General features: G+C 47.0%; 2 protein-coding genes across 2 annotated transcripts in view; one reads left to right on the top strand and one right to left on the bottom strand.

Moving 5' to 3' along the window:
- The window catches only part of PBRM1 (polybromo 1), a 101637-nt gene extending 95219 nt beyond the window's left edge, over positions 1–6418 (top strand). The window contains exons 30-32 of the mRNA XM_049776153.1: positions 3679–3749; positions 3858–4074; positions 5628–6418. Coding sequence (XP_049632110.1) covers positions 3679–3749; positions 3858–4074; positions 5628–5800 — 461 coding nt within the window. The 3' untranslated portion in view covers positions 5801–6418. The remainder of the gene's footprint in view (positions 1–3678; positions 3750–3857; positions 4075–5627) is intronic.
- Positions 6419–14536: 8118 nt separating this feature from the next.
- LOC126014152 (small integral membrane protein 4) lies at positions 14537–19233 on the bottom strand. Its single transcript, XM_049777475.1, has 2 exons — positions 19082–19233; positions 14537–14640 (listed from the first exon to the last, which is right to left on the bottom strand). The coding sequence occupies exons 1-2, from the start codon at positions 19230–19232 to the stop codon at positions 14549–14551; spliced, it is 243 nt and encodes an 80-aa protein (XP_049633432.1). The 5' UTR covers position 19233; the 3' UTR covers positions 14537–14548.
- Positions 19234–27517: the final 8284 nt, after the last annotated feature.

The following is a 27517-nucleotide window of genomic DNA, read 5'->3' as shown; positions in this document are numbered from 1 at the left end:
CTGAGCTAGTTTTCTGTATTTGAGTCCCCTACGAAATATGACACATTTTAAAGGACAGCATAGCCCACCCTTCCTGGCTTACCTGTCAACAGAAGGTCAAGTTTTTTAATATAAAGACAAATGGAGTTCAGATATAGCTATCGTTTTACATTATAATTAGTCAGAAAGTTGAAAGATTGTAATGAAAGAAAAATTCCAAATTTCCGTGTAGATTGCCATCATCAAGTTAACCCTAGCTGTACATTACTAGAAGAGAATGACCTTGAGATGCATGAGACCAGCTCAAGGGCTCGCATGCAAAAGACCCAGGTTCACTCCCCAGCACCACATGGTCCCCATCAATGTTGATGGTGGACCAAAAAAGAAACAAGGTAGGGGAGGGAGGGAATGATAGTACAGCGGGTAAAATTCTTGCCTTGCACTCAGCCGACCTAGGTTCAATCCCTACCATCCCATGAGCACTACAGGGTGTAGCCAAAAAAAGTAGGGGGATCATGGACATACTTTAGCAGAGGAATATTAACTTGGCACGTGTGAGGCTCTGGATTCAATCCCAGCAAAATTCAAGATAGCATTTGTTCCATTATCCAAGTAACAGTTCAAAAGTTTTACCAAGGAGCCAGAAAGATAGCATGGAAGTAGGGCGTTTGCCTTGCATGCAGAAGGATGGTGATTCGAATCCCAGCATCCCATATGGACCCCGGAGCCTGCCGGGAGTGACCCAAAAAACAAAAAAAAGGGGGAAAAATGTTTTACCAAGATGTTAAAGTGTGGAAACAGTACTTTTGCTTATTGATTATAGGGGCACACAGAGTTGCAAATGAAACTTAACAGTTTAAAGGAAAGGGTGAGCAAACCCATATCTCTTGGCCTCGATTATTGCCTACCTAATCGACATTATTTCATAGAAGTGTTTGCTCCAGATTCTCTCCAAAAGAGGGACTGTTTGTTAGAGCAGATGCTTCTTTGTGGAGGTGGTGATCTGTGTGAAAGTTACTATTATAGCAGGAGTTAGTTAGAAAGGGATATATGCCTGCATTCAAGAGAGTTGGCCTTCATCCTGTGCCCTTTCAGATTAGGTAAGAGGTGACTTTTATGCACATGTGGTAGTGGCAATCAGTCATACCCAGTACCCTCTGTAGAGTGGGAATCTTTTTGTTTGGTTTTGGCTTTGGCTTAGGGGCCTCCACTGGCAGCGCTCTGCACTCAGAATTGTTCCTGGCAGGCTCGAGGACCATGTGGGATGCTGCGAATCAAACACAAGTCGGCCGCATGCAAGGCAAACACCCTAACACTGGACTATTGCTCCAGCCCCAATGTTGTGAGGGTTATCTTTTGGTAGGTTAAGTTAGGGCACAAAATGCCTGATTTTAGGGAGGGAAACAGAACATTTGTTATTGCCACCTAAGTATCTATCTGGTCAAGAAGGGACAGTTCAGTGGGCTCTTTTGATGGCTCAGCACAGATTCTCATCAGCTGGCTCTGGCACGGCCTTTGGAAGTACAGAGGATGACTGCTTCGTTCGGGCTGCCCCATGAGGATTGATTGGCAAAGACAGTTCAAGAATCTCACTGAGTTGTGGGTGTTAATGTGATGGTGTTGGGGAAAGGTTTATTATTTGCTGATGCAGCAACTTACCCCACAGTCTCTTCATTTATTCACAGATAATCATCGGGCTCCTTCCATGGTAGTACAGATATTCAGTGTACTTAAAGTAATAAAATTTATGCTTCATTTGTTTGGGGCCCACACCCTGTGGTACCAAGGGTACTCCTGGCTCTGCACTCAGGAATAACTCCTGGCAGTGCTCAGGATACCCTAGGGAATGTCAGGGATTGAACCTGGGTCAGCTGCATGCAGGTTAAGTGCCTCACCCACTGTACTATCTCTCTGACCCCAGAAAGCTTATTTTTATTTACTACTTTTCTCTAATGTTTACTACTTCCTAGAATTAATTCTCAACTACCTGGGCTAAATCTTCCAGGTCAAAATATTAGTATTTTGAATCCAGAGAATCTGTAGAATAGGAAATTAGCTCCTCTGAGTATTTCTGTGTAGCCAACATGACAAAATTGAAACAACACTTCCAGAATTTTTTTTGTTTTTGTTTTTTGGTATTTTGGGTCACACCCAGCAGTGCTCTGCACTCAGAAATCGCTCCTGGCAGGCTCAGGGGACCATATGGGATGCCAGGATTCGAACCACCGTCCTCCTACAAGTTCGCCCTACCTCCATGCTATCTCTTCGGCCCCACACTTCCAGAGTTTTGGTTATAATTTTTTTTCATGTTTTGGTTTTGGCTTTTGGGCCACACCCAGCAGTGCTCAAGCTAGGGTTCCTCCTGGCTCTGTACTCAGAAATCACTTCTGGCAGGCTCAGAGAATCATACGGGATGCCAGGGATCAAACCCAGGTTTATCCCAGGTTGGCGGAATGCAAGATAATCAATCGCCTTACCCGCTGTGCTATTGCTCGGCCCCAGTTTTGTTTTCTTTTTTTTTTTTTGGTTTTTGGGCCACACCCATTTGACACTCAGAGGTTACTCCTGGCTATGTGCTCAGAAATCACCCCTGGCTTGGGGGGACCATATGGGACGCCGGGGGATCGAACCACGGTCGGTCTGTTCCATGGTAGAGCTTACAAGGCAGACACCTTATCTCTAGCGCCACCTTCCCGGCCCCCTTTGTTTTCATTTTTAATGAACTGCGAACCTTGCCTATTTATATTTCTTCACAAGAGTAAATCTCTTTGTCCTGAAATTAAAGTTACCCACACATTAAACTCAGGGCATTTCCTTATTATCAACTACTGTCTGTGAGACATAGATTACTTTTTTTGAATCAAGGGAATTTCACAAAACCATTACCAGATATAAACTATAGGCGAAGTAGGATTATGAAAGCTCTGAGGCTGCACCATTTCCAAATGATCTCTTTTCGCAGTGATGATATTTTAGATGGAACCCTCCTCCCTGTCAGCACTGTGACTCCCTTTAAAACCAGAGGTGCTGGTGGCCCATGAGGTGGCAAGGGTGTGCCTCTGGCCTCCACCGAGCTTATTTACCTCTGCACTTGCCCAGTGTCTTTCCTAGTGTCCCTGATGTCCTAGCACACTGAACTGCTGAAGATGAGCACAGGGCCATTCACTGTTTCAAATGCAGTTGGAGGAAAAGTGTGTCACCACAAGAAAAGTACTTTGAAAAAACTTGAATTCTCACAATAGCTTACCTGGGAAAGTCCTAGAATTGTTGCAGGGTTCAGATACAAATAGAGTATGTCTGGGCCAGAGAGATAGCACAGCGTTTGCCTTGCAAGCAGGACCCAGGACCAAAGGTGGTTCGAATCCCGGCATCCCATATGATCCCCCATACCTGCCAGGAGCAATTTCTGAGCAGAGAGCCAGCCCCTGAGTTTGACCCAAAAACAAACAAACAAACAAATAGAGCATATCTGACAGATTGAACTAACATTGTATTTAGAGAGGACTTAGAAACAAGATAATAGGACTTTTCTATTTAAGTTCTACATTTCTATTTTGGCTACTTAGGGTTCCTATTTGACTAAAACTCAAGGGCAAACCATAAGTTTGCTTTGTAAATGGCATCATTTCTTAACTGACTAGTTTCTTGGCCATCGCATCCCAAAAGCCTCTAATCACACCGTTGCATTCTGAATTATAGGTGTGATGAACCAAGGAGTGGCCCCATTGGTAGGGACTCCAGCACCTGGTGGAAGTCCATATGGACAGCAGGTAAGCCTCCCAGTTGGGTTATTAGCACTCGGTAGAATTCAAAATGACTTCTTTGTCAGAACATGTACCAGATATTTTATTTCTCACTTGTGCTCTGTTTCCTTTCAGGTGGGAGTTTTGGGGCCTCCAGGGCAGCAGGCACCACCTCCATATCCTGGCCCACATCCAGCCGGCCCCCCTGTCATACAGCAGCCATCAACACCCATGTTTGTGGCTCCACCACCAAAGACCCAGCGGCTTCTCCACTCAGAGGCCTACCTGAAATACATTGAAGGACTCACTGCTGAGTCCAACAGCATTAGCAAGTGGGACCAGACCCTCGCAGGTAAGGAGAGTCCTTCATATAATCCTTGCAAAACACAAAATTCCTCAGAGTCCTATGACTTCTCTGGCATATTACCTCATAGAATAAGCACCCATTTTCCTTCTTTCTCCTTTTGTTTGGGGGGATTGGGGCCACACGTGCAGCGTTCAGGGGTTACTCCCAGCTCTGCTCAGAAATCACTCCTAGCAAGTTTGAGGGATCCTAGGGGATGCCAGGGAGCGAACCTGGATTGTCTGCATGTCTGAACATTTAATGCCTGAAATGACTATTGTGAATAGTTAAGTAAATTATGGTGTTAGGATAAGAGTTAGGGATATAAAAAAAAAGAAAGAAAGTCTGGGGCCGGAGAGATAGCATGGAGGTAAGGCGTTTACATTTATGCAGAAGATCATAGGTTCGAATCCCGGAGTCCCATATGGTCCCCCGTGCCTGCCAGGAGCAATTTCTGAGCATGGAGCCAGGAAAAAACCCTGAGCACTGCCGGGTGTGACCCAAAAACCACAAAAAAAAAAAAAGAAAGAAAGTTTGTTGGAACATATATACCGTTTCGTTTGGGGGCCATGCCTGGCAGTGCTTGGGCTTATTCCTAACTTGATGCAGATGGTCATATACAGCAGAGTCAGTGATCAAATGGGTCAGCTGCAGGAAAGGCAAACACACCTTTCCCCACTGAACTATATATCCAGACACTTCTTGGAAACAGTTTATAGACCTGAAATTCATAATGTCTAATAGTAATTTTTTTGTTTTACTAAATCTTATCAGATTTTAGGATTTGAGCATTCCTATTTAGGACCCAGAGAGTCAGCTGTTGTTGTTGTTGTTGTTGTTGTTGTTGTTCACGCTAGGCTTCGTTCTTGGTTCTGTGCTCAAGAATCACTCCTGGTTAGCTCTGGGGAACCAAATGGGATGCCAGGGATTGAACCTGGGTTGGCCGCATGCGAGGCAATTGCCCTACCCACTGTGCTATCACTCTGGCCTAAGGAGCCAGAGAGACAGCTTTTTTTTTTTTTTTTTTTTTTTTTTTTTTTTTGGCTTTTTGGTCACCCCCGGCACGGCAGCACTCAGGGGTTTTTTCCTGGCTCTACGCTCAGAAATCGCTCGTGGCAGGCTTGGGGGACCATAGGAGATGCCGGATCCGAACTACCCGTCCTTCATGCAAGACAAACACCTTACTTCCATGCTATCTCTCCGGCCCCTAGTAGATCCTATGCCTAGTTGTTCATGGCCCCAAGTTCCATATCTATCATGGCCAGGCTAAGCAATGACCCATCTGCCTGCATCTCTGGGTATCGCCCCTGTCAAAATAAGAAATAGTAATCAGGGGCCGGAGAGATAGCATGGAGGTAAGGCGTTTGCCTTTCATGCAGGAGGTCATCGGTTCGAATCCCGGCGCTCCATATGGTCCCCTGTGCCTGCCAGGAGCAATTTCTGAGCCTGGAGCCAGGAATAACCCCTGAGCACTGCCAGGTGTGACCCAAAAAAAAAAAAAAAAAAAAGAAATAGTAATCAGAGGAATCCCTATTTATATCTCTCTGTGCTCTGGTTTTCAGCTCGAAGACGTGATATTCACTTGTCAAAAGAACAGGAGAGCCGCCTCCCTTCCCACTGGCTCAAAAGCAAAGGGGCCCACACGACCATGGCAGATGCCCTCTGGCGCCTTCGGGATTTGATGCTCCGAGACACCCTCAACATTCGCCAAGCATACAACCTAGAGAACCTTTAATTCTATCGATGACGTTTCTTTTCTAGAAGCATAAAGAGTTTTGTGGAACAGTAGCCATTTTAGTTACTTGGGTGGGGGGAAGAACAAAGGATGATACTTTTTATTGCATTTTACTGTACATCACAAGGCCATTTTTATATAAGGACACTTTTAATAAGCTATTTCAATTTGTTTGTTTTTGTTCTATTAAGTTGACTTTATCTAATACACAGAGATTTTTTTGCATATGTTTCCTTCGTTTGAAACCAGTTTCCTAATTGGTTATGTGTGTAGGCTTGGAGTTTTCTCTTTTGACTTGTTGCCATGGAACTAAAATCCTCAAAGGTTTTGGTCTTGGCGTGGGGTTTTTGTTTTGGGGGGGAATTTTTTTGCTTCTGTTTTCGTTTTTATAAAGAACAAACAAAATGAAAAAAAAAAAACACTCAAGAGTTTACAGATGAGTCGAAATTGACCTTGACGATGAAATGTGAAGTTGATCCTAGTTTACATCTTAGAGAGGGAAGTGTACTTGTGTCTGTTTCGTGTGCCTGAATCTCTTAAGCCACTTTCGTACAAGCTGTTTGTTACAGACAAAGTGAAGGTTTACTTCACTTGAAAGGTTGATCTTTAGGTTCTAGAACGGTTAGCAGACACGGCATGTTGGTTGCAGAGTAAAAGCTCGGTCGAGAAATCTAAAATAGCCTGGCCCCTCCTGGATACCTCGAAGGAGAAGTGCTAGATTAGACATCTCTGGAATCCACCCATCATTTTTACAGAACATATGCACAATCCTGAATTATATTTATATTCTTGGCAGGTAAGTGGAAGGGTACTTTGAATCTGTTTATAGTGAATTCACGAGTTATGCCTCTACGTGGTAGGTGATTTGAATACTTAAGTTTCTTGTATCGCACAACATTTCAGTTCCTTTTGAAGAGAGCAGTGAGGCATGGAGGTAATTTACTTTTAAACACCTAACTTGACAAGGGAAAGCAAGTTTACACCTGGCAATCAGCTGCATAATTGTGAGAGGTAGATTGCCTGTGTGTGCAAATAAGTTTTCGCATTCTTGATTTCTTCCTTATCAGATGTGGCATTCTCTTCTGTCCCAAGATTGTCGTGCTCATCTGGAAATTTTAGACCTTCTAAAATATTTTTAAATTTAGCTTGTGCTTTTGAACTTCAGGAAAAAAAGAATCATCTGTGAAAATGCTCACTAAAACTCACCCTAAAATAAACATTTGAAGCAGCGCCTGACGGTTGTATGCTCAGTCAGGTACAGGCATAAAGCATCCAACATGCACCAGTAGTCCACTCTGGTTTTAAAATCTGCTTTATTGGAATACACGATTGTCATTGTGGTAGAGCTTCCACTGCTGTTTGTGAATGAAGAGGAAGGTAACTCTCAGCGGACATTTTTTTTCCTTTAATCTGGTCTGAATAAATACCTGAATCTTTAATTACTATTTTTACTAAATCATGAGTATAGAATGGAGTAAAATCTTTTGTATCTAAACACTTTAAATACATGAGGCCCTTATAACTTAATCGCCTATAGTCAACCACTGGATCTCAGTTCACATCAAGGGTTTTGAATCTGAATTTTGAAGACATGTATTTATTTGTATTGCAGTCGTATGTCAGTACCTTACTGTTAAACTGAATCAGATACGGAAATCTTCATTTCCTAATTATTTGGGCTATTGAGTCATCATCATGGATTGTATAATACAATCAGATTGTTTTATTTCTAGACATCCTTGAATTACACCAAAGAACCTGAAATTTAATTTTGGTTAAGTTATTTATTTATTTCATGTATTCATTTTATTTCCCCTTTAAGGTCTGCATGAGACTTCCTTTGGAGGTCTCTAAAAACTCTTCACTGTGGCCTGAGTGGGGCATTAGAAGCCAGAGCACTCCTCCTTTGGGCTCTTTCCCAGAGGTGCTGAAGGAACCATAGATCCAGCCAGGGGCTTCCCTAAGGCGGTGCAAAGCTGGGCCAGGGGGCCACTAGGCAGGTCCTTCTTAAGTTTGTTCTTTTTTGTTTTTGTTTTTTTTAAGTATGTATTTATTTTAGAATCATGTCTTTCTGTACTTTAACTGGGAGAATGTCAGTTAATATTTAGGATATAAATTTGAGGTCAGCCATCTCCCAAAAAGAAAAAATAATTTCCTGATTTCAGAAAGTACAAGTAAACCATTCATCTTTTTGGTTTTCCATAAATGTTAGGAATCATAGCAATATGGCTTGGAAAGCATAATAGCCTAAATGGTTCCAAAATGTGAGTTCATGTGGAAGAAACTTCTGGTTCTGTAGGAAAAAAAACCCTATAAGTTTAAAGTAGTTTGTCAGCTAACTGGTTTAAAAGGCCTTGAATTGCTTCTTTTTTGAAATAACCCTTCTCTTCCTCTGAGGAAGAACTGAGGAGGGACACTTCTTTGTGTACGATCTCCAAATTGGTGTTGTTGACTTTTAAGCTTCAACGTTTTCAGACATGATTAAAACTTGGTTTATTCTTATTTCTGTATCAAAAGAGGTTTCAGTGGTAACTAGTCTTATAACATGTATGTATCATATGTTTGTTCATCTAAAGCTTTTTAATCCAAATAAAAATGGAGTTTGCAAAGTGATTTGGATGAGCCAGGTCTGGTTGTTCTCTTACAACTTGTGTCAGCTAGTTTCCAGCAAACTCAAATTCTGTGCCTCCGGGCCTTGATGGAGCTGCCAGCTTCTTAGAGGAGGGCTCCTCACGTGGGGATGCCCTTGAGCGTCCAGACCCCTAGTGTAGGGGTGATGCTGCCCTGACACAGACTGCAGCCACGTGCCAAGCTTCTCAAGCTGACAGTCAAGGAATCTGAGGCATTTCCTCAGTGTGGGCCAAAAATGCAAGTTGCCGTTGAAACTGGTGTCACTGATGGCAGAAGGTAAGAAAAGCATCTTTCCTCTATCATATCCACAGCGGGACTGAGTTCAGACAGCCTGCCTGTGGTCACGAGACACAGGCAGCCCCTGAGTATCTTTTAACACTTTCATGAGCTCTTAAAATGCGACCACACTTGACAGTGTTAATAAAAAAAAAAATCAACCAGCTTTTTTCTTCTAATATCACTTTGCAAATCCCTGTGGTTTTGTTCTCCTACTTTTAAAGCACTTCCTCTGTACTCAGGCTCACAATTGGAATGGATATTGATGTATAGTTAACCATTCCTGCTTTATGCTGTGAGCAAATATCGCTGCGTATCACTCTGTTTTTCAGTTTGGAAGTATGCTAGGCCAGCCGAGTTGAAGCTCAGAACTGAACAGATTTGGCTGTTTCCAGCCCCAAATAGATGCAGTTTATCTATTTTGTGGACTACACTTAAATAGAGCAAGAAATTGCAGACTTCATATCAGTGTGTGAAAACTCATAACTGAAGCCACTTGATTGGGAAAGAAGTTGCTTTGGGAAACATGGTCCATGCGTGTTGTGGTCGGTTGGTTTGGGTTTTGGTGGGAGCGGTTGGGAGCACACCGAGCGAGCAGTGCCGAGTGCCTCCTCTCGGCGTTGTCTTCAGGACTCGGAACCAGATGTAGTGAGGGAGCCACGTCAGTCTGATGGGAGACAAGGATCTTGCTCCTTCAGCCCCACCAGATGTGTTGTTTGTAAGACGGGATTAGTGGAAGTGGCTAGTAATCTTTTTTAAAATTTGAATTTAAGAAAAAGAATAAATTGTGACATAATTTCAGAAATTTAGGCAAGACTTCCGAAATAAGACAACTAGCTAGAAAAAAATAAAAGGTAGCTCTCACATACCTACTCTTTGCCCATCTCCACTCAGATCATAAAAGTAAAGTTCCAAATCCACATTAGGGGGCTGGAGAGATACAGCGGTAGGGCATTTGCCTTGCACGCAGCCGATCCAGGCCAGACAGTGGTTCAGATCCCAGCATCCCCTATAGTCCCCTGTGCCTGTCAGGAGCGATTTCTGAGCACAGAGCCAGGAGTTACTCCTGAGCACTGCCGGGTGTGACCCAAAAACTAAACAAACTCCAAAAAAATCCCACATTAGGGGCCATAGGAAAAACAGGCTAAAGCCACTTGCCTTACTTGTGGCTAACCCACGTTCAGTATTCAGAACTGTATGTATGTCTCATCCTCTGAGTATCGTCAGGAATACCCCAGGTATAAAAGACAAAAATAAACACCCAAGTCCCTGTGCCATAGTGGAGGGTAAGTTTCTGACGGTATTAATTTGTAGTATTAATTCGGGGTTTTGCCATTTTCTACATCTGTGGTTTGGGGTTGTCACTCCTTGGGGCACTGCAGTTCTATAATCAGTATATGAGCGCTGCCATTCTTTGCACACTCAGTTAAGCTCCACTAAGTACTTCCAGTGTCCGACTAAGTCATATTCCATAGTAGGAGAGTTTATCAAATAAACTTTGGAGGGGCTGGAGTGATAACACGGCAGGGAGGGCATTTGCCTTGCTTGCCCACGACTCGGGTTTAATCCCCAGCATCCCTTGGTGGTTTGAATCTCAGTATCCCATATGGTCCCTGAGCCTACCAGCAGTGATTTCTTTTTGTTTTTTGGGCCACACCCGGCGGTGCTCAGGGGTTCCTCCTGGCTGTCTGCTCAGAAATAGCTCCTGGCAGGCACGGGGGACCATGTGGGACACCGGGATTCGAACCAACCACCTTTGGTCCTGGGTCGGCTGCTTGCAAGGCAAACGCAGCTGTGCTATCTCTCCGGGCCCTCCAGCAGTGATTTCTAAGCACAGAGCCGGGATAACCCTTGAGCAGCAGTTGGTGTGGCAAAAAAAATTAAAAAAAAAAAAATCTTTTGCAGGGCTGATGACAGCTCAGTAGCAGTTAGGTATATACCTCACATGTTTGAAGCCCTAAATTTGATCCCTAAGACCCAAAAAACATTTTTTATTTCAAGCAAAGGTTTTGGTTGTGTTGTTTTGTTTTGTTTTATTGTGGGGTCACAACCAGCAGTGCTCAGGGGTTGCCCCTGGCTCTGCTCTCAGGAATTATTCCCGGCAGTCTCAAGGGACTATATAGCACTGCCAGAGATTAAACCCAGGTGGGCTGCATGCAAGAAAAATCCTTGGCCGGAGAGATAGCATGGAGGTAAGGCGTTTGCCTTTCATGCAGAAGGACAGTGGTTCGAATCCCGGCATCCCATATGGTCCCCCGAGCCTGCCAGGAGCGATTTCTGAGCGTAGAGCCAAGAGGAACCCCTGAGCGCTGCCAGGTGTGACCCAAAAACCAAAAAAAAAAGAAAAAGAAAAATCCTTATTATCTCAAGCCTCACAAGGTTTTAAAGTAGTGCTGGTTAACAGATTAGTTTTTATTCTGTACCATCCAAAGTAATGTGCACAAGGAAGGAAGGAACCCACAGAAGACATAAAAGTTAATTGGGGGCCAGAGTGATATAGCACAGTGATAGGGTGTTAGTCTTGCACATGGCCAGCCTGGGTTTGAGCCCATGCATCCCATATGGTCCCCTGAGCACTTGCCAGGTGCTGCACAAAAATGAAAACAAGTTAGTTAGTGCTTTCATTAGCATTTACTATTCTTTGTAAAAAGGCATTTTTATATATAAAATACTACTTTTACTCCTAAAGCTTAAGGGTAGGGTGGAATACATAAAGTCCATATATTTAAGAGAATCATACCAGTTTAATTTTTTCGTTTGAAGGCCACACCCAGCTGGGCTCAGGACTGACTCCTGGCTCTGTGCTCAGGAATGGGTTTTGGGAGAATATACCCTGTGCTAAGAGAGGCTGTGTGAACAAGGCAAGTGCCTTAACCCCATACTATCTCTCCAGCTCCAATTTTAATTTCCTTTTCATTTTGATTTTGTTTTTGGCCCACACCTGACAAACTCTCAGGTTAATCCTGGCTCTCTGCTTAGAAATCACTCCTGGCAGGCTCGAGACCACATGGGATGCCAGGGATCAAACCCAGGTTGGTTACATGCAAGACAAAGCCCTACCAACTGTGCTAATGCTCCGGCCCCCAATTTAAATTTTTACATGGGGGGTTGGAGTGGTAGGGTGCTTGCCTTGCACGTGGCTCATCCAGGATGGACTTGGCTTTGATCCCTGGCATCATGTATGGTTTCCCAAGCTAGGAGCGATTTCTGAGCACAGAGCCAGGAGTAATCACTGAGCGCTGCCAGGTGTGCCCCCCCCCCAAAAGAAAAACACATTTATATGGCATTCTAGTCACTGATGACTGTGTTAGGTTTACCAGGACCTGTTCAAGTGATATCAGGGCTTCCTCTCCTCTGTTGGTCTTCACTTAAACCTTAAGCAATGAGCTAGCTAGCTGTAGGTAATGATTTCATGAGAGGTGAAGAGTCAATGATTACACTGAATTGGTCCTGACATAAGTGGACTGACTGCACAGAAAAAAAAATCCCTAGGAAGATTTGGGATAAGACCTGTTTGTGTCCAAGATTGTTTACTTAATGATACCCTGTGGCCTTCAGTATCTACTTTGTTGATGAGAAATACTTTGTTTTGAAACCTAGTCTTTTTTTTTGGGGGGGGGGCGGGGATCACACCCGGCAGCGCTCAGGGGTTACTCCTGGCTGTATGCTCAGAAATCGCTCCTAGCAGACTCGGGACCATGTGGGATGCCGGGGTTTAAACCACTGACCTGCTGCATGCAAGGCAAACGCCTTACCTCCATGCTATCTCCCCAGCCCTTTGGTTTTGTTTTAAGGCCACATCTGGCAGTGCTCAGAGCTTGCCCTTCGCTCTGAGCTCAGAGGTTGCTCCTAGCAGGCTTTGGGGATAACATGGAGTACCAGGGATTGAGCCCAAGTCTACCATGTACAGGCCAAGAGCCCTCCCTACTGTACTCTCTGGCCCCAAAAACTTAGATTTTACTGTGGAGATAATTTTCCTACTTGACATGTTCTGGACATAGTTACCCAAATCTAGAAAGATTTTTGTTTTGTCTACTAGCTGACCAATACTTATTCCCGGTCACAATCTAATAAAATCTCTAATAGACTAAACATTGGGTTGAACTGAAGGCTGTTGTTGCAAAAGGAAAGCCTGCTTTCTTGTGGAAGGAATGGTACCTTTATCTTCAGCAGCTGAATGAAAGCAGCAGCAGAAAAGTGGCAGAGCCTGATGCCCCCTAGTTCTCATGAGGACTTGAGATGAGAGTCCTTCACGTGATAGTGCAGTCCTAGAAGGCAGGATTTTTTTTTTTTTTCTGTTTCCAAGACCATGTCTGAGTAGTAAGGTCAAATCAAAAATCCCTGCCACCCTAGCAAAATGTCGAATTTATCATTTGTTGCATAAAACAAAGATCTCCGTGAACAACTCAGACTACTCTGAAAACATTCTGACTGATCCTTGAATTATCTACAAGATATTTAAACATACAAAAGAATGAAAGCCTAGAGATAGCAGAGGAGCTAAGGCACTTGCCTTGGCCTTGGTTTAATCCCCAGTACTGTCTGGTCCCCTGACATCTGCCAGGATTCAGCTCTGAGCACAGCACCAAAAATAAGTCCTATGCTCACTGGTTGTGTCCAAAACTTGAAGAAAAAAAAATAAAACTTTGGGACCGGAGAGATAGCATGGAGGTAAGGTGCCTTGCATCCAGAAGGAACGGTGGTTCGAATCCCAGCATCCTATATGGTCCCTTGAGCCTGCCAGGAGCAATTTCTGAGCATAGAGCCAGGAGGAACCCCTGAGCGCTGCCGGGTGTGACTCAAAAACCAAAAATAAAACAGAATAAAATTTCATATACTAAATCCAACAAGGAAGTGTGTTAGGAAATAAATCTCCCACAGCTGCTTTGGGAGGAATTCAAGCAGAGACAGAAAAAATAAAAACTCATTGTGATGTAGTTCTTCTGTATAAGCTAAAAGCCATCTGGGGATGGAGAAGCTCAGGGTTCTGCACACCGTGGATCCAAGTTTACTTCTCCCAGCAGCAGTGTTCCCTCCCTACCAGCACCACCTGGAAGGAACCCCACAGGCACTGATTGCCTCTGAGCACGACCATCTGGAAAGTACATCCTGGGAGGAAGGGATTTAGGTTTGGGGCCCACGTCTGGTGGTGCTCAGGGCATATTCCTGGCTCTACACTCAGGGATCACCCCGGAGGGTGGGTCCATATGGATGGTAGAGAGCAAACCTGGATCAGACAATGCTCTCCTCCCCTCCCCGTCTCTTCTCTCCCTCTCACTCCCTCCCCCCAAAAACACTTTGTTTCTGGGCCAAACCCGGTGGTACTCGGGTTACTCCTGGCTTGGGGGGAAACCATATGAGACCTAGGATTGAACTAAGGTCCATCAGCCGCATGCAAGGCAAACGTCCTACTGCTGTGCCACCACTCTGGCCCCCGAACACATTTTTTTTGTGGGGGGGCACACCCTTTTGATGCTCAGGGGTTTCTCCTGGCTATGCACTCAGAAATCGCTCCTGGCTTGGGGGAATCATATGGGACACCGGGGGATTGGACCACGTGCGGTCCCGTCCTGGGCTAGCACTCGCAAGCCTTACCTCTTAGCCATCACTTCGCCTCCCAACACATTTTTAAGGAGTTGAAAGGAGCAGTAAAATTTCACAATCACGGGGCTGGCGAAGTGTCTGCCTTGCAAGCGTTAGCCAAGGAAGGAAAGTTCGATCCCCTGGCGTCCCATATGGTCCCCCCAAGCCAGGGGCAATTTCTGAGCGCTTAGCCAGGAGTAACCCCTGAGCATCAAATGGGTGTGGCCCGAAAAAACAAAACAAAAAAAATTTTCACAATCACTTTATTGACTGCTGAAGTTCTGTCTCTGACGCCTCTTCCAGCCTTCTCTGATACTGTCGCTCTGACGCTTTTCTCCGGTAGACATCGTCTGTATCAAACAAAAATTTTATTTAGAGTTTTAAGTAACAGAAATGTAGAGTATTCAGATCTTAACCTGAATGTGCAGTGCGACTCAAGAAACCCTCGGCTGAGTCCCCTACACTGCAGGCCCCTTTCCCCGGCATTGTTGGGTATGACCCTTGTGGCTCCACAACCGTTCAAAAATAACATCCCTGGGAGCTACACATAGGGTAAGGTCCTGGCCTGGCATCAGCCAACCCAACCCAAGTGCAATCCCTGGCATCCCATTTAACCTGAATGCAGAGCCAAGAGTAATCCAGGTCTGGCCCAAAAACCAAAATAATAATAATATCATCTATCATCTGTGGGCTAGAATGATAGTGTAGCAGGTAGGGCTCTTGCATGTAGCCAAAACAGGATCAGTCCCCCAAACCCCATATGGCTCCTTGAGCACTGCCAAGGATATTTCTAGGAGCAAAATGAGGATCGCCAAATGTGACTCAAAAACAAAGCAAAACATTTAAATATCTAACCAAGACCTGAGCAGATAGCTCAAGGGCTAAAGTACACATTTTGCTCTTTGGAGACTTGTTTGATCCCTGACCCCAGATCCCCCACGCACGGCTAAAATCAGCTCCCAAACATGCCCGAGCCACCATCAGGTGTAATCCAAAAACCATATACTCGATAGACTAGGTCTGTCCCCTGTATCTGAATCTCAAACTGAGTTTTTTTTTTTTAATTAAATGAGTTTTATTTAGAGAAACTGGGGAGGGTGTCCAACTGAGTTTTAAGAAAATCCAGTTATTTACTCTCCTGCTGATATCAACATTATGGGAGCCATACCTGGTAATGCTCAGGAGTTATTCCTGGCTCTGTAACTCATGGCTCTGCATTCAGCCAATATGCTTGGGACCCTATGGGATACTGGGGAAGTGCCCTACCTGCTCTTCTATCTCTCTGGCCCCAATATCAACATCCTTCTTTTGGCAGGGTGGGGGTCCTATCTGCTCAGGGTCACGCCTAGTGGTGCTCAGGAACCATATGGGATGCCAAGAATCGAATCGAAGCCAGGTTGGCAGCATGCAAGGCAAGTGCCCTACTGGCAATACTCCTCTCTCCCGTCCTCCCACTATCAACCTTTGTTGTTGTTTTGTTTGGGGGCCATACCTAGTGGTGCTCAGGAGTTACTCCTGGCAGGCTGGGCCATATGGGGTGATGGGGATCCAATTCAGCTACATGAAAAGCAAAGGCCCTACCCACTGAACTGTCACTTTGCCTCCCCCCACCTCCATCTACTTCTTAACATGCCTTCAAAATATCAACTAGTTTGTTTCTTGTTTTAGTTTGGTTTTGGTTTTTGAGTCACACCCAGCAGCACTCGGGTTACTCCTGACTCCATCTCCACGCTCAGAAATAGCTCCTGGCAGGCTCCGGGGACCATAATGGATGCCGGGATTCGAACCAATGACCTTCTGCATGAAAGGCAAGTGCCTTACCTCCATGCTACCTCTCTGGTCCCTACAGTTTGTTTTGTTTGGGGGCCATACCCTGCAGTGCACAGGGACTAACTTCTGGCTCTGCACTCGGATCACGATGATCATTCTTTTTTTTTTTTTTTTTTTTTTTTTTTTTTTGGGCCATACCCGTTTGACGCTCAGGGGTTACTCCTGGCTATGAGCTCAGAAATCGTTCCTGGCTTGGGAAGGACCATATGGGACGCCGGGGGATCAAACCACGGTCCATCTTACGGTAGCACTTGCAAGGCAGACACCTTACCTCTAGCGCCACCTTCCCGGCCCACGATGATCATTCTAGGGCTCAGGGAACCTATATGGGTTCAGGAGATCGAACCTCGGTAGGGAACATGCAAGGCAGTACACCACCTGCTGTCTTCTCACCAGCCCTCAAATACTATCTAAATCACTTTATTTCCCATGCCTGCTGGCTTTGCATTCCCAGGCCAGTCAATGCATCTAATTACACCTACTGTGATGCCTGGCCATCTCAACCATGACCCTGACCTTCACCAAACCCAAGTCACCCTGAACTTTCTCACAGAATTCTTCCAGAGTCAGAGCAAGTATGCATGGTTCAATCTTCCTCACCACTAGGCGTAACCTTCCTCTCCAACATGTGCACACAACAAACGACTTCCAGAAAAACTCCCACCTTCTCAAGGGCCAAGGTATCTCCCACCTTTCCCCACACACCCTTTTCTGATCAACATCTACATTCTCTTTAAGTGGAGGGAGTAGGATTCTCTCCCTTTCAGAATCAAACTTCTGCCCCACTGTGTTTTTAGTTTCGGTGCTATATCCAGCAGTGCTCAGGGATCTCTCCTGGCAGGCTGGGGAAGCCAGATGGAAATAGAATCTGGGTAAGCTGTGTGCAAGGCAGTCACTGGACCACTGTACTATCTCTGCTACCCTTTCCCCTCCTCTTCCAGTTTTCTATGATTAACAAGCCCTACTGACTTATCTCCTAACCTCTCTGGACATTCACAGCTCTAAAATGTTGGGATTTGAGCAGGAGAGAGAGAACTTAGTGGCCTGGAGTGTGTGCTTTGCAGGCAGGAGTCCCATCCCAGTTTTGATCCTCAGCTCCTGCAATGGTCCCCCAGAAACAAGTCTGGAGTAGCCCCTAAGCACTGTTGAAAGTGGCCCGGACACAAACAAAGCTGACTCCTTCACCATAACCTGCTTGAGAACTGATCCTCAAGCTTGGGTTTATAGCCCAAATCTCCCACATTAGCTGTAATGTGGGATCTCTGTAACCATCTCCATCTTAGAGCATGTTACTGGAGCCGAGGATTGACCTGCTTGTTTCCTTCTGCCCCAGATGGCCTACAGTGATTGCTGATTTCCTGAGTCCTCTCAACAAACCCTTCCGGCTCTATCTCTGAGGTGTATCTCAACTCATTTTGACACCCTTTCTGCCCTACGCCAGGCCAGGCCACAATCTCTGATTTGGAAAGCCACACAGCCTAAGAGTTCCTGACAACCTCCTTCCTACAAAGAACCATTCTCCACTGCTGTGATACACCAGTCCCCAGTCCTTTCTAAATACTTCAGATCTCTCCTCTTTCTCCTCTCCTCCTCTCTCTTCTCTCTCCCTCCTCTCTCCTTTCTCTCTCCTCTCTCCCTCTCTTCTCTTTCCTCTCTCTCCTCTCTCCCTCCTCTCTCCTTTCTCTCTCCTCTCCTCTCTCTCTCTCCTCTCTCTTCTACCGTGATCTCCATGTACCCTGACACAACTTGTGGACACTTTCAACCTCACAGACCTTTCCTTCAATCTGACACTCTGCTTGACCTGGAAACTCATGAAAATCTTCCCTGGGCCATCTAGAACCCACCCCAATTCTCCCGTGTTCTGTTCACGCACAGATTTATTTTCCCCAAAGAACATTAGTCACAATTTGTACGTGAGCAAGTGTTGCTAGGGATATAACCCAGAACCTCACACAATGCCACTTATCTCTATCCTGTTTCTGTTTTGTTTGCTTTTGAGCCACACTCTGCAGTGCTCAGGGTTTATTCCTGGCAGGCTTGGCGATACCACAAGGATGTAGGGGATCGAACTCAGATCAAGCAAGGCAAATGCCCTACCCGCTGGATAATCGTTTTGGCCCATAGAGATAAGTTAATGCGCTGATTTTTTGAGCCTTTGCATGCAAGTCATGTTTAATCTCAGTACCCAGTACTTGAGTGCCAATCACCAGACTAGAAGTTCCAGAGCACCTTTTGGTGTGGCCTAAAGATAAAAAGATGTAATAAATGAAGCTTGGAAATTCAACCCTTAGTGATGCTCTTTTAGAAGAGGGACAACACAGAAAGGGCCCGTAGGGGCTTTGAAATCTTGCAAGATGAACTAGCCAGTCCAGAACTAGTGCTTGACAACGAAATGCCAGTCTATGGTGCTGAGTTCTAGCGTCACTGACTTCCCAGAAAAGACAAGAAAGAATAGGGTAGTCCAGCTGGACCCTATGTATCTCCAGCCTTTTGGACTTGACTTGTGGCCAGCTCGGCCTCTCCATTCTCGGAAATGCCAACCCATTTCGATGGTAGTGTGAGCCAACCTTGACTGACTTAGGAGAAGAATGTCACGGGTAGGACCTCGCGCTCTGCTGCCCTCTCCCCAAAGTGCAGGGCAAGTGCCTTTGCCAACTCCCAAGGAGAACCGGGCACAGCTGCTTTCGCCCTTGAGACCAGAGTCCAAACCAAGGAAGGGGAAGGGGTGGGTGGTGCCAGGGGCAGGACACTGCTGGGGAGGGAAGGGAAGGCACTTGCTTTCCTTTGCATGCCCCTGACACTCCTGGCTGATCCGAGTTCGGGTCCCCGGAGCCGGGCAGGAGAAAGAAGATCCCTCCGTGCAGAAGCCCTGACATGCATGACCAGGAGAGGCCCAAACCAAATGCAGAAGCCCTAATGCAAATCCTAAGCCTCGAGCTGGCCTGGGCGCCGGCCACTTACAGAAGGTCTCCTGGCCCACGCGCACCCGGATCATGATCCACTCCATCACTCCCCCCAGGACGAAGAAGAAGGGGAGGAAGCGGTAGATGCCCAGGCGCTGCTTCCCGGGCACGCGCTGCAGGAGCCGGCGCAGTCGGGGGCTGGAAAACATGGCTAGAGAGAGGTCACGGGGTCAGAGAGGTCACGGCGCGAAAAAGGTCGCGGCGATAAATGGGTCGCAGCATGAGAAAGGATCACGGCGCGAGAAAAGTCGCAGCCGGCGGAAGTGAGCTGGAAGCTACCACAGGCTGTTTAGAAGCGGGGGTCTCCTTGCCAGTTCAATACTGGACGCCCGCTCTAAGGCACCGCCGGAGACCCGATCCTCCCCACTCCTAGCCTGAATGGAAGCGACCCACCAATCTGCGCGTGCGCGGGACTCGCGAAGGCACCCGGCAAAGCCCGGCGGGTTTGCGCGTGCGCAGTAAAGACGATTAAAACCGCCGGCGGAGCTGCGCAGGCGCATAGGCTGGAGGCGGGGCGTTCACCGGGGGCGGGGCCTCTTTTCGTGACGTCATTCAGGCTGGCTGCCAGTTAGTGGCCACGCCCCCTGTTCCTGACAATTTTTTCTTCTTTATTTTAAATCCTGGCCGGAAGGAGGAGGGAGCTTCCCTGAAGTTGCCCCGAGTTTTGACCCCATACTTTTTGGGCAAGGCCTGAAGGGGTTTTTCGCAGGGTCAGAGAGGCTAGGATGTGTGTTTGCGGGGCCGGAGCGATAGAACAGCGGGTAGGGCGCTTGCCTTGCACGCGCTCGACCTGAGTTCGGTCACCGGCATCCCACATGGCCCCCCGTGCATGCCAGGAAGGCGTCCTGAGCAAAGCTAGGAAGAGCCCCTGAGCATAGCCGGGTGTGGTTAAAAAAAGACAAAAAAAAAAAAAAAAAAAGGAAAAAAAAAAAGGATGTGTGTTTGCCTTGTCCAAGGCCGTCCTGGGTTGGATCCCTGACATCCCGTATGTCCCCCTAGGGCCTGCCAGGAGCTATTTCTGTGTGCAAAGTCAGGAGTACACTGCTGACTCGTGTGATCAGTCCACACCTAGTGTGGCCCCCAAAATAAATAAATAAATAAATAAATAATAAATAAATAAATAAATAAATAGGGGCCGGGCGGTGGCGCTAGAGATAAAGGTGCCTGCCTTGCCTGCGCTAGCCTAGGACGGACCGCGGTTCGATCCCCCGGCGTCCCATATGGTCCCCCAAGCCAGGAGCGACTTCTGAGCGCTTCGCCAGGAGTAACCCCTGAGCGTCAAATGGGTGTGGCCCAAAAACCAAATAAATAAATAAATAAATAAATAAATAAATAAATAAATAAATAAAAATGACAATGCATTGTTGAAGGTCAAACCTAAAATCTTTTGTGTCTGTCCTAAAATGAAAAGCTGTGTTAGGGGGGCCGGAGAGAGAGCACAGCATGTAGGGCATTTGCCAAGCACGCAGCCGACACAGGCTCATTCTCCAGCGTCCCGTAATGTCCCCCGAGCCTACCAAGAATAATTTTGGAGCACAAAGCCAGGAGCAGCCCCAGAGCAACGCCAGATGTGATCCCTCCCCGCCTCCCAAAATAGATTGGAATACAATTAAATAAAATAAAAAATAAAATGAGGACACTAAGTATACATGGACTTGAAGGTACTTAACTGTGAATCACATTATTTACATAGCTGAGGAGTTATTAAAGAGTGTAGGTTGGGACCGGAGAGATTGCATGGAGGTAAGGCATTTGCCTTGCATGCAGAAGGTCGGTGGTTTGAATCCCAGCATCCTATATGGTTCCCCGAGCCTGTCAGGAGCGATTTTTGAGCCTAGAGCCAGGAGGAACCCCTGAGCTGCCGGGTGTGACCCAAAAAAAAAAAAAAAAAAAGAGTTGTGGTGGGTCTAGGGCCTGGACAGATATAGAAGGGGGATAAAGTACTTGTCTTCTATTTTGGTTTTTTAGGCCACACCCGTTCGAAGCTCAGGGCTTACTCCTGGCTAAGTGCTCTGGCTTGGGGAGAACATATGGGACACTGGGGGATGGAAGCTCGGTCCTTCCTTGGCTAGCGCTTGCGAGGCAGACACCTTACCTCTAGCGCCACCTCTCCAGCCCCTAAAGTGCTTGTCTTACATGGAGCAGCAGACCCAGTTTCCTTCCATCCCTTCAACCGGTCTTGCTTTTGCTCCACTAATCTGGCAGGGGATATTCCTCAAAGCCGAGTACGGATCTGGGCTTGGAAAGCGTTGTTTCATTTCCTAAAGAGTCCAGTCCATTTTCTTATGCTGCAACCTGTTCCACATATACTTCTTCCTGAGCTGCCTTTGCCTCAACTTCCCGTTTTGCAAAATGAGGACCTTTCTTTGGCACTCTGAGGAGTTAATGAAAAATCATCGGAAGCACTTACGACAATACTTTAAGGAAAGCAAGTGGTTGATTGACATTAGCTATGATAGTAATGTGATAATATCGTGCCCTAATTCTATGTTTCCTTTAGCTTAGGAACCTCATCTCTATTTTTTAGTTTGGGTTTGGTTGTTTTTTTCTTTTCGGAGGCCACAGCCAGCTGTATCCAGGGCTTATTCCTGGCTCTGTGCTCAAGATCACTCCTAGCAGAGCTCAAGCATCAGGCATCAAACTGGGGTCAGTACCTGGCCTCTAGTTTTATCATCTTTATAATGAAACTGAGTTTAGAAGATCACATAAAAGATTTTATAAACAGGGCTGGAGAGATAGCACAGAGGTAGGGTGTGTTTGACTTTCACGTGGCCAACCCAGGACGGACCCAGGTTCGATTCCCAGCATCCCATGTTCTCAGGTAAATGAGCGCCTTTTGAAGTGGTCCCCATTTGTTTCCCATTTGTCATTATATCTCAGTCAGGAGTAACCCCTGAGTCACTGGGTGTGGCCCAAAAAAGCAAAACAAAACAGAAAAACCTTTGAAGCTGTGAGAGTTTGGTAACTTGGATAAGACATACAAAGGGAGTAGATAAGAGGTGCTTGCCTTGTTTTCAAACCACCTGGATTTAATGCCTCTACCCCTACCCTAATGGAGGGGCTTAAATTTTGGAATTGAATAAATGGAAGGCAGGAGAACTGAGCAGGGGCTGTCATCTTGACTTGTGGTTCCATGTGTTGGAGCTACTGGCTTGTGGATGAACAGCTTGCAATAAAATTTTCTTGCCTGCTATTCCCTCTTTTTCTGTGTGGATTAATTTTTTTCTGAGAATTATCAACGTACCATCTTCTCCAGTACTCCCCGGATAAGGGGTATAGGGTATCCCTTTCTCTTTTGCGAAGTTTAGGACAACCAGACCTCAACCCAAATCCCAAAGAACATCTATTTACACCTTATGGTCCCTGAGCTTGCCAGGAACAATTTCTGAGCATAGAGCCAGAAGTAACCCCTGAGCGCTGCCGGGTATGGTCCAAAAACAAACAAACAAACAAAGATCTTATTTTTTTTTTTGTTTTTTTTTTTTGGGGGGGGGTCACACCGGCAGCGCTCAGGGGTTAATCCTGGATCTATGCTCAGAAATTGCTCCTGGCAGGCACAGAGACCATATGAGATGCTGGAATTCGAACCTACATGGGTCCTATGTCGGCCGATTACAAGGCAAACACCCTACTGCTGTGCTATCTCTCCGGCCCCCCATAAAAATTTTTATAAACAGAGTTTAAAAGATTAAGCGAAGGCACCGGAAAGATAGTACAGCCGACCCAGAACCAAAGGTGGTTCGAATCCCAGCATCCCATATGGTCCCCCGTGTCTGCCAGGAGCAATTTCTGAGCATAATAGCTCGAAGTAACCCCTGAGCACCACTGGGTGTGACCCCCCAAAACAACAACAAACAAACAAACAAACAGAAAAAGATTAAGCCAAGGAGGGAGAAGAGCTCAGAGGGCTGGAATACAGGACATTCTAGAATGAGCACACTACTCCCCTTCCTCTCAGTACCCCCAAAACACGCCAGGCCTAAACAACAACGTAACTCCACCCTGGATTTAGGTGTTCCTACCTGAGACCCGCCCTTTTCTGGGAGGGGTCTTGGGAACTGGATATTAGGTGTAACCTTACCTGCAAGACCTCTCCCATTACGGGGAGTGGTCTTGGAAGGTTATATATAGCCTTTGACCCAGGGGATTAGGGTCTTTGCCCTTTTGGCTTTTTGGCTTGGGCTGGCTCTCGGGCTTCTGGTCTTTGGCCAGGATGGAGGTCAAAGGGAAAATGGCTGAAAGGAGTTAAGAGGCAGGGCTAGCTAAGAATGGCTGAATGCTTGAAAGGTTATGAGACAGGCCACACACATGTGGTGAATAGGGATGAATAAAGTTGATGCTTCCTGATGCCTGTCTCTGGATGAGTCTGATTCCGCCCGTTCACCTAAACCTGGGACCCGCCGGCTGAATGGGAGTTGCGGAGCCACGTGGCCTGGGATGGCATCCACCTTCATTCATCTCCATCCAGCCACCATCTTTAATTATTTAATTCAACAAACAAAACATCACCATCCCCTAGCATTGAAGTATAAGGCCACACAACACAACCCAATATTGCTGGGAGTGGCCCCTCAGCTCCTTGAGAACTGCGGAGCCCTCCAAAAAAGAGATATTTAGGGGTCGGATCAACAACATAGCAGTAGGGCATTTGCCCTGCCCGAGGCCAACCAGGGATAGCCCAGTTCGATTCCGGCATCCCATATGGTCTCCCAGGTCAGGAGCGATTTCTGAGTGCATAGCCAGGAGTAACCCCTGAATGCCGCTGGTATGGCCCAAAATAGAAAGAGATTAAGACAGGTAGAAACAAGTTCCTCTGTCAATCTCTGTGTTTGCTGAAGATGTCTATGGAGAGCTATTGTGTGTATTCAAAACCACAATTGATAACAGTATAGCTTTGGTACTATAAGGGTGCAAAAGTGCATACTTTGAACTCTCACCATGTCTGGTTGGATGACATGGTGCCCTCAGTGCTTCAGGGAGAGATACAATCCCCACCACCACCAATCACTGACAGGTGTGACCCTAAAAACAAACCCAAAAGGGCCAGAGAGATAGCATGAGGTAAAGTGTTTGCCTTGCATGCAGAAGGTCGGTGGTTCAAATTCCAGCATCCCATATGGTCCCCTGAGCCTGCCAGGAGCCATTTCTGAGCATAGAGCCAGGAGTAACCCCTGAGCACTGCTGGGTGTGACCCCCCCCAAAAAAACAAACCAAAAAATTCAAATAAAAACTTCGAATCTGTGCCAGGGTGGTGGCGCAGGGCATAAGGCATCTGCTTGCATGCGCTAGCCTAGGATGAACCGCAGTTCGATCCCCCGACGTCCCATATGGTCCCCCAAGCCAGGAGCGATTTGTGAGAGCACAGCCAGGAGTAACCCCTGATTGTCACTGGGTGTGGCCCAAAAAAGCAAAACAAAACAAAACAAAATAGAAAAACCTTTGAAACTATTGAGAGTTTGGTAACTTGGATAAGACATACAAAGGGAGTAGATAAGAGGTTCTTGCCTTGCTTTCAAACCACCTGGATGTAATGCCTCTAACATTGTATGTGGTCCCCTGAACCCCACCCGGAGTGACCCCTGGTTACAGAGCCAGGAATAAGTCAGGTGTGACTCAAGACACACACACACACACACACACACACACACACACACAATGCCAAGTAGGAAAAAAGTGCAATGACAGAATGGAAAAAGCAAGAAGGGCACCATCCTGGGAAGAAGGGTCACAGGGTCTGTGACTGAACTGGGGTAATCAGTCTTCTGGAACCCACCACACCCAGCCAGACACACAGGTGGTGGGCACAGTTGGCAGCTGTAAAGAATAGAATATGTAGAGCACCCACATATATCTTCTTTTTTTTTTTTTTTTTTTTGTGGTTTTTGGGTCACACCCGGCAGTGCTCAGGGGTTACTCCTGGCTCCATGCTCAGAAATTGCTCCTGGCAGGCACGGGGGACCATATGGGACGCTGGGATTCGAACCGATGACCTCTTGCATGAAAGGCAAACGCCTTACCTCCATGCTATCTCTCCAGCCCCCCACATATATCTTCTTTAGAGGAGGCTTGAGTGGGCAGCCAATTCCCCAAACATCCTTCACCTAATTTAGGGGACACAGCCACCTGAATATTCAGAGACCCAGGAATCTTTGACCTGGATCCTGCACTGACACCGGTCTAGGGCCTTGAACATCAAGGTCCTCAGCGTGGAGGACGGTGGACACTAGGATGAACACAAACAACTCTTTTTTTTGTTTGTTTGTTTGTTTTTTTTTGAGGTGGGCAGTGCTCAGAGGTTACTTCGGCTCTACGCTCAGAAATCGCTCCTGGCAGGCTTGGGGGACCATATGGGATGCTGGGATTCGAACCACTGTCCTTCAGCATGCAAGGCAAAAGGCAAACGCTCTACCTCCATGCTATGTCTCTGGCCCCCACAAACAACTCTTAAGGTGCCTGCTGGGGAGGGGAGGGAAGGAGTGGGACAGGAAGAGAATTCAGTCGCCGAGGGCTTTTGTCCAGGTCAGGTTAGGCAGAGACAGTGACCGCTGGCTCTGGGCCCTGGCCCTCTAGTGCACTGTCCTGGGGTCCTGCCTGGAATTAGGATTAGATTAGTTAGTTATTAGCTAGTTAGTAGATTAGAGAAATACTCTATGAGGCCAGAGTGATTGCACAACATCAAGGGCTTTTGCCTTGCACGCAGCTAGCCTGGGTTCGATCCCCAGCATCCCATAAGGTTCTCTGAACCTGCCAGGAACAATTTCTGAGCACAGAGCCAGGAGTAATCCCTGAATGCAGCCAGGTATGGCCCCCCCAAAATAAAATCCCCCCAAAAGGAGAGAAAAATCCTCTATGAAGAAGAAAGAACTTCTGCTTCAGCTGCCTTGGGGATCTGGCCCAGTTTGGGGATCAGCCAAGGAACCAAAAGTCCCCAAAACTAGCAATCAGCAAAGCGATCGGGGCGTTTTATTCGCTGGAGGAAAGGGGTGTCAAGGAGCTGATTCAGTTCTGGGCAACAAAGCCTGGGGTGTGTGGCCAGAGTTTTGGCATGGGGGAAGGGGTGGAGGGTGGAGGGCCAGCAGTCCGGAGGCCAGTGTGGGGGAAGGGGCAGGAGGGCCTGACACACACACACACACACAGACACACACACCCTTGGGGCCACCCAACGGGGTTGCCACACACACACACACAGACACACACACCCTTGGGGCCACCCAACGGGGTTGCCACACAGACACACACAGACAGACACACACATACACACCCTTGGAGGTCACTGAAGGGGGTTGACACACACATACCCCACACTCACTGGCTCTGCTTTTATCATCATACACACACACACAGACGGACACACACAGAGACACAGAGACATACACACAGAGACACAGACACACACACAGAGACACACACACATAGAGACATACAGAGACACATAGATACAGACACAGAGATACACACAGAGACACACAGAGACATACACACAGAGACACACACACACACAGAGACACACAGACACAGAGAAACACACACAGAGACACACAGACACAGAGAAACACACACAGAGACACACAGACACAGAGAAACACACACAGAGACCCACACACATAGAGACACACATAGAGACATACAGACAGAGACACACAGACACAGACACACACAGAGACACACACACAGAGACATACAGAGACACAGACACACACACACAGAGACACACAGACACAGAGAAACACACAGAGACACACACAGAGACATACATAGAGACATATACACACTGAGACACACAGACACACAGAGACACACACACACAAAGACACACAGAGACACACATAGAGACATAGAGATAGAGACACACAGACACAGACACACAAAGACACACAGAGACATACAGAGACACAAACACACACACAGAGACACACAGACAGAGAAACACACAGAGACACACATAGAGACATACACACAGAGACACACAGACACAGACACACACAGAGACATATACACACAAAGACACACAGAGACACACAGAAACACAGACTCACACAGAGACACATAGACAGACACAGAGCCACAGAGAGACACACACAGAGACACACCCTTGGGACCACCAAAGGGGAAGAGGGTCGCAGATTGTTTGCAGGCCAACGGGGAAGGGGCCGGGAATCCCGCTCACCACGCCCACGAGCGAAAACCACGCTCACCACCAACAAGCCACGCCCACATACAACCACGCCCACCGCGGGACTCTCCCGCCCCTTTCCGCCGAGGAGCACTCCCATTGGCCAGAGCGGCTCCCTGCCCCGCGCTCATTGGCCAGCGCCCGCCCGGGTCCCGCGGCCACGGTGGCGGGCGCGCAGTCGGCGGGCGGGCGGCGGCGGGGCCGGAGCGGGTCGCCGCGCGGCCGGGTAGCGGGGCGGGCAGCGCGCGGCGGGCGGCGGGC

Source organism: Suncus etruscus, chromosome 7 (assembly GCF_024139225.1).
Source record: "Suncus etruscus isolate mSunEtr1 chromosome 7, mSunEtr1.pri.cur, whole genome shotgun sequence".
In the NCBI taxonomy this organism is placed as follows: Eukaryota; Metazoa; Chordata; class Mammalia; order Eulipotyphla; family Soricidae; genus Suncus; species Suncus etruscus.
The sequence above is the reverse complement of the archived record's forward strand: the minus strand, read 5'-3'. Positions and strand labels throughout refer to the sequence as shown.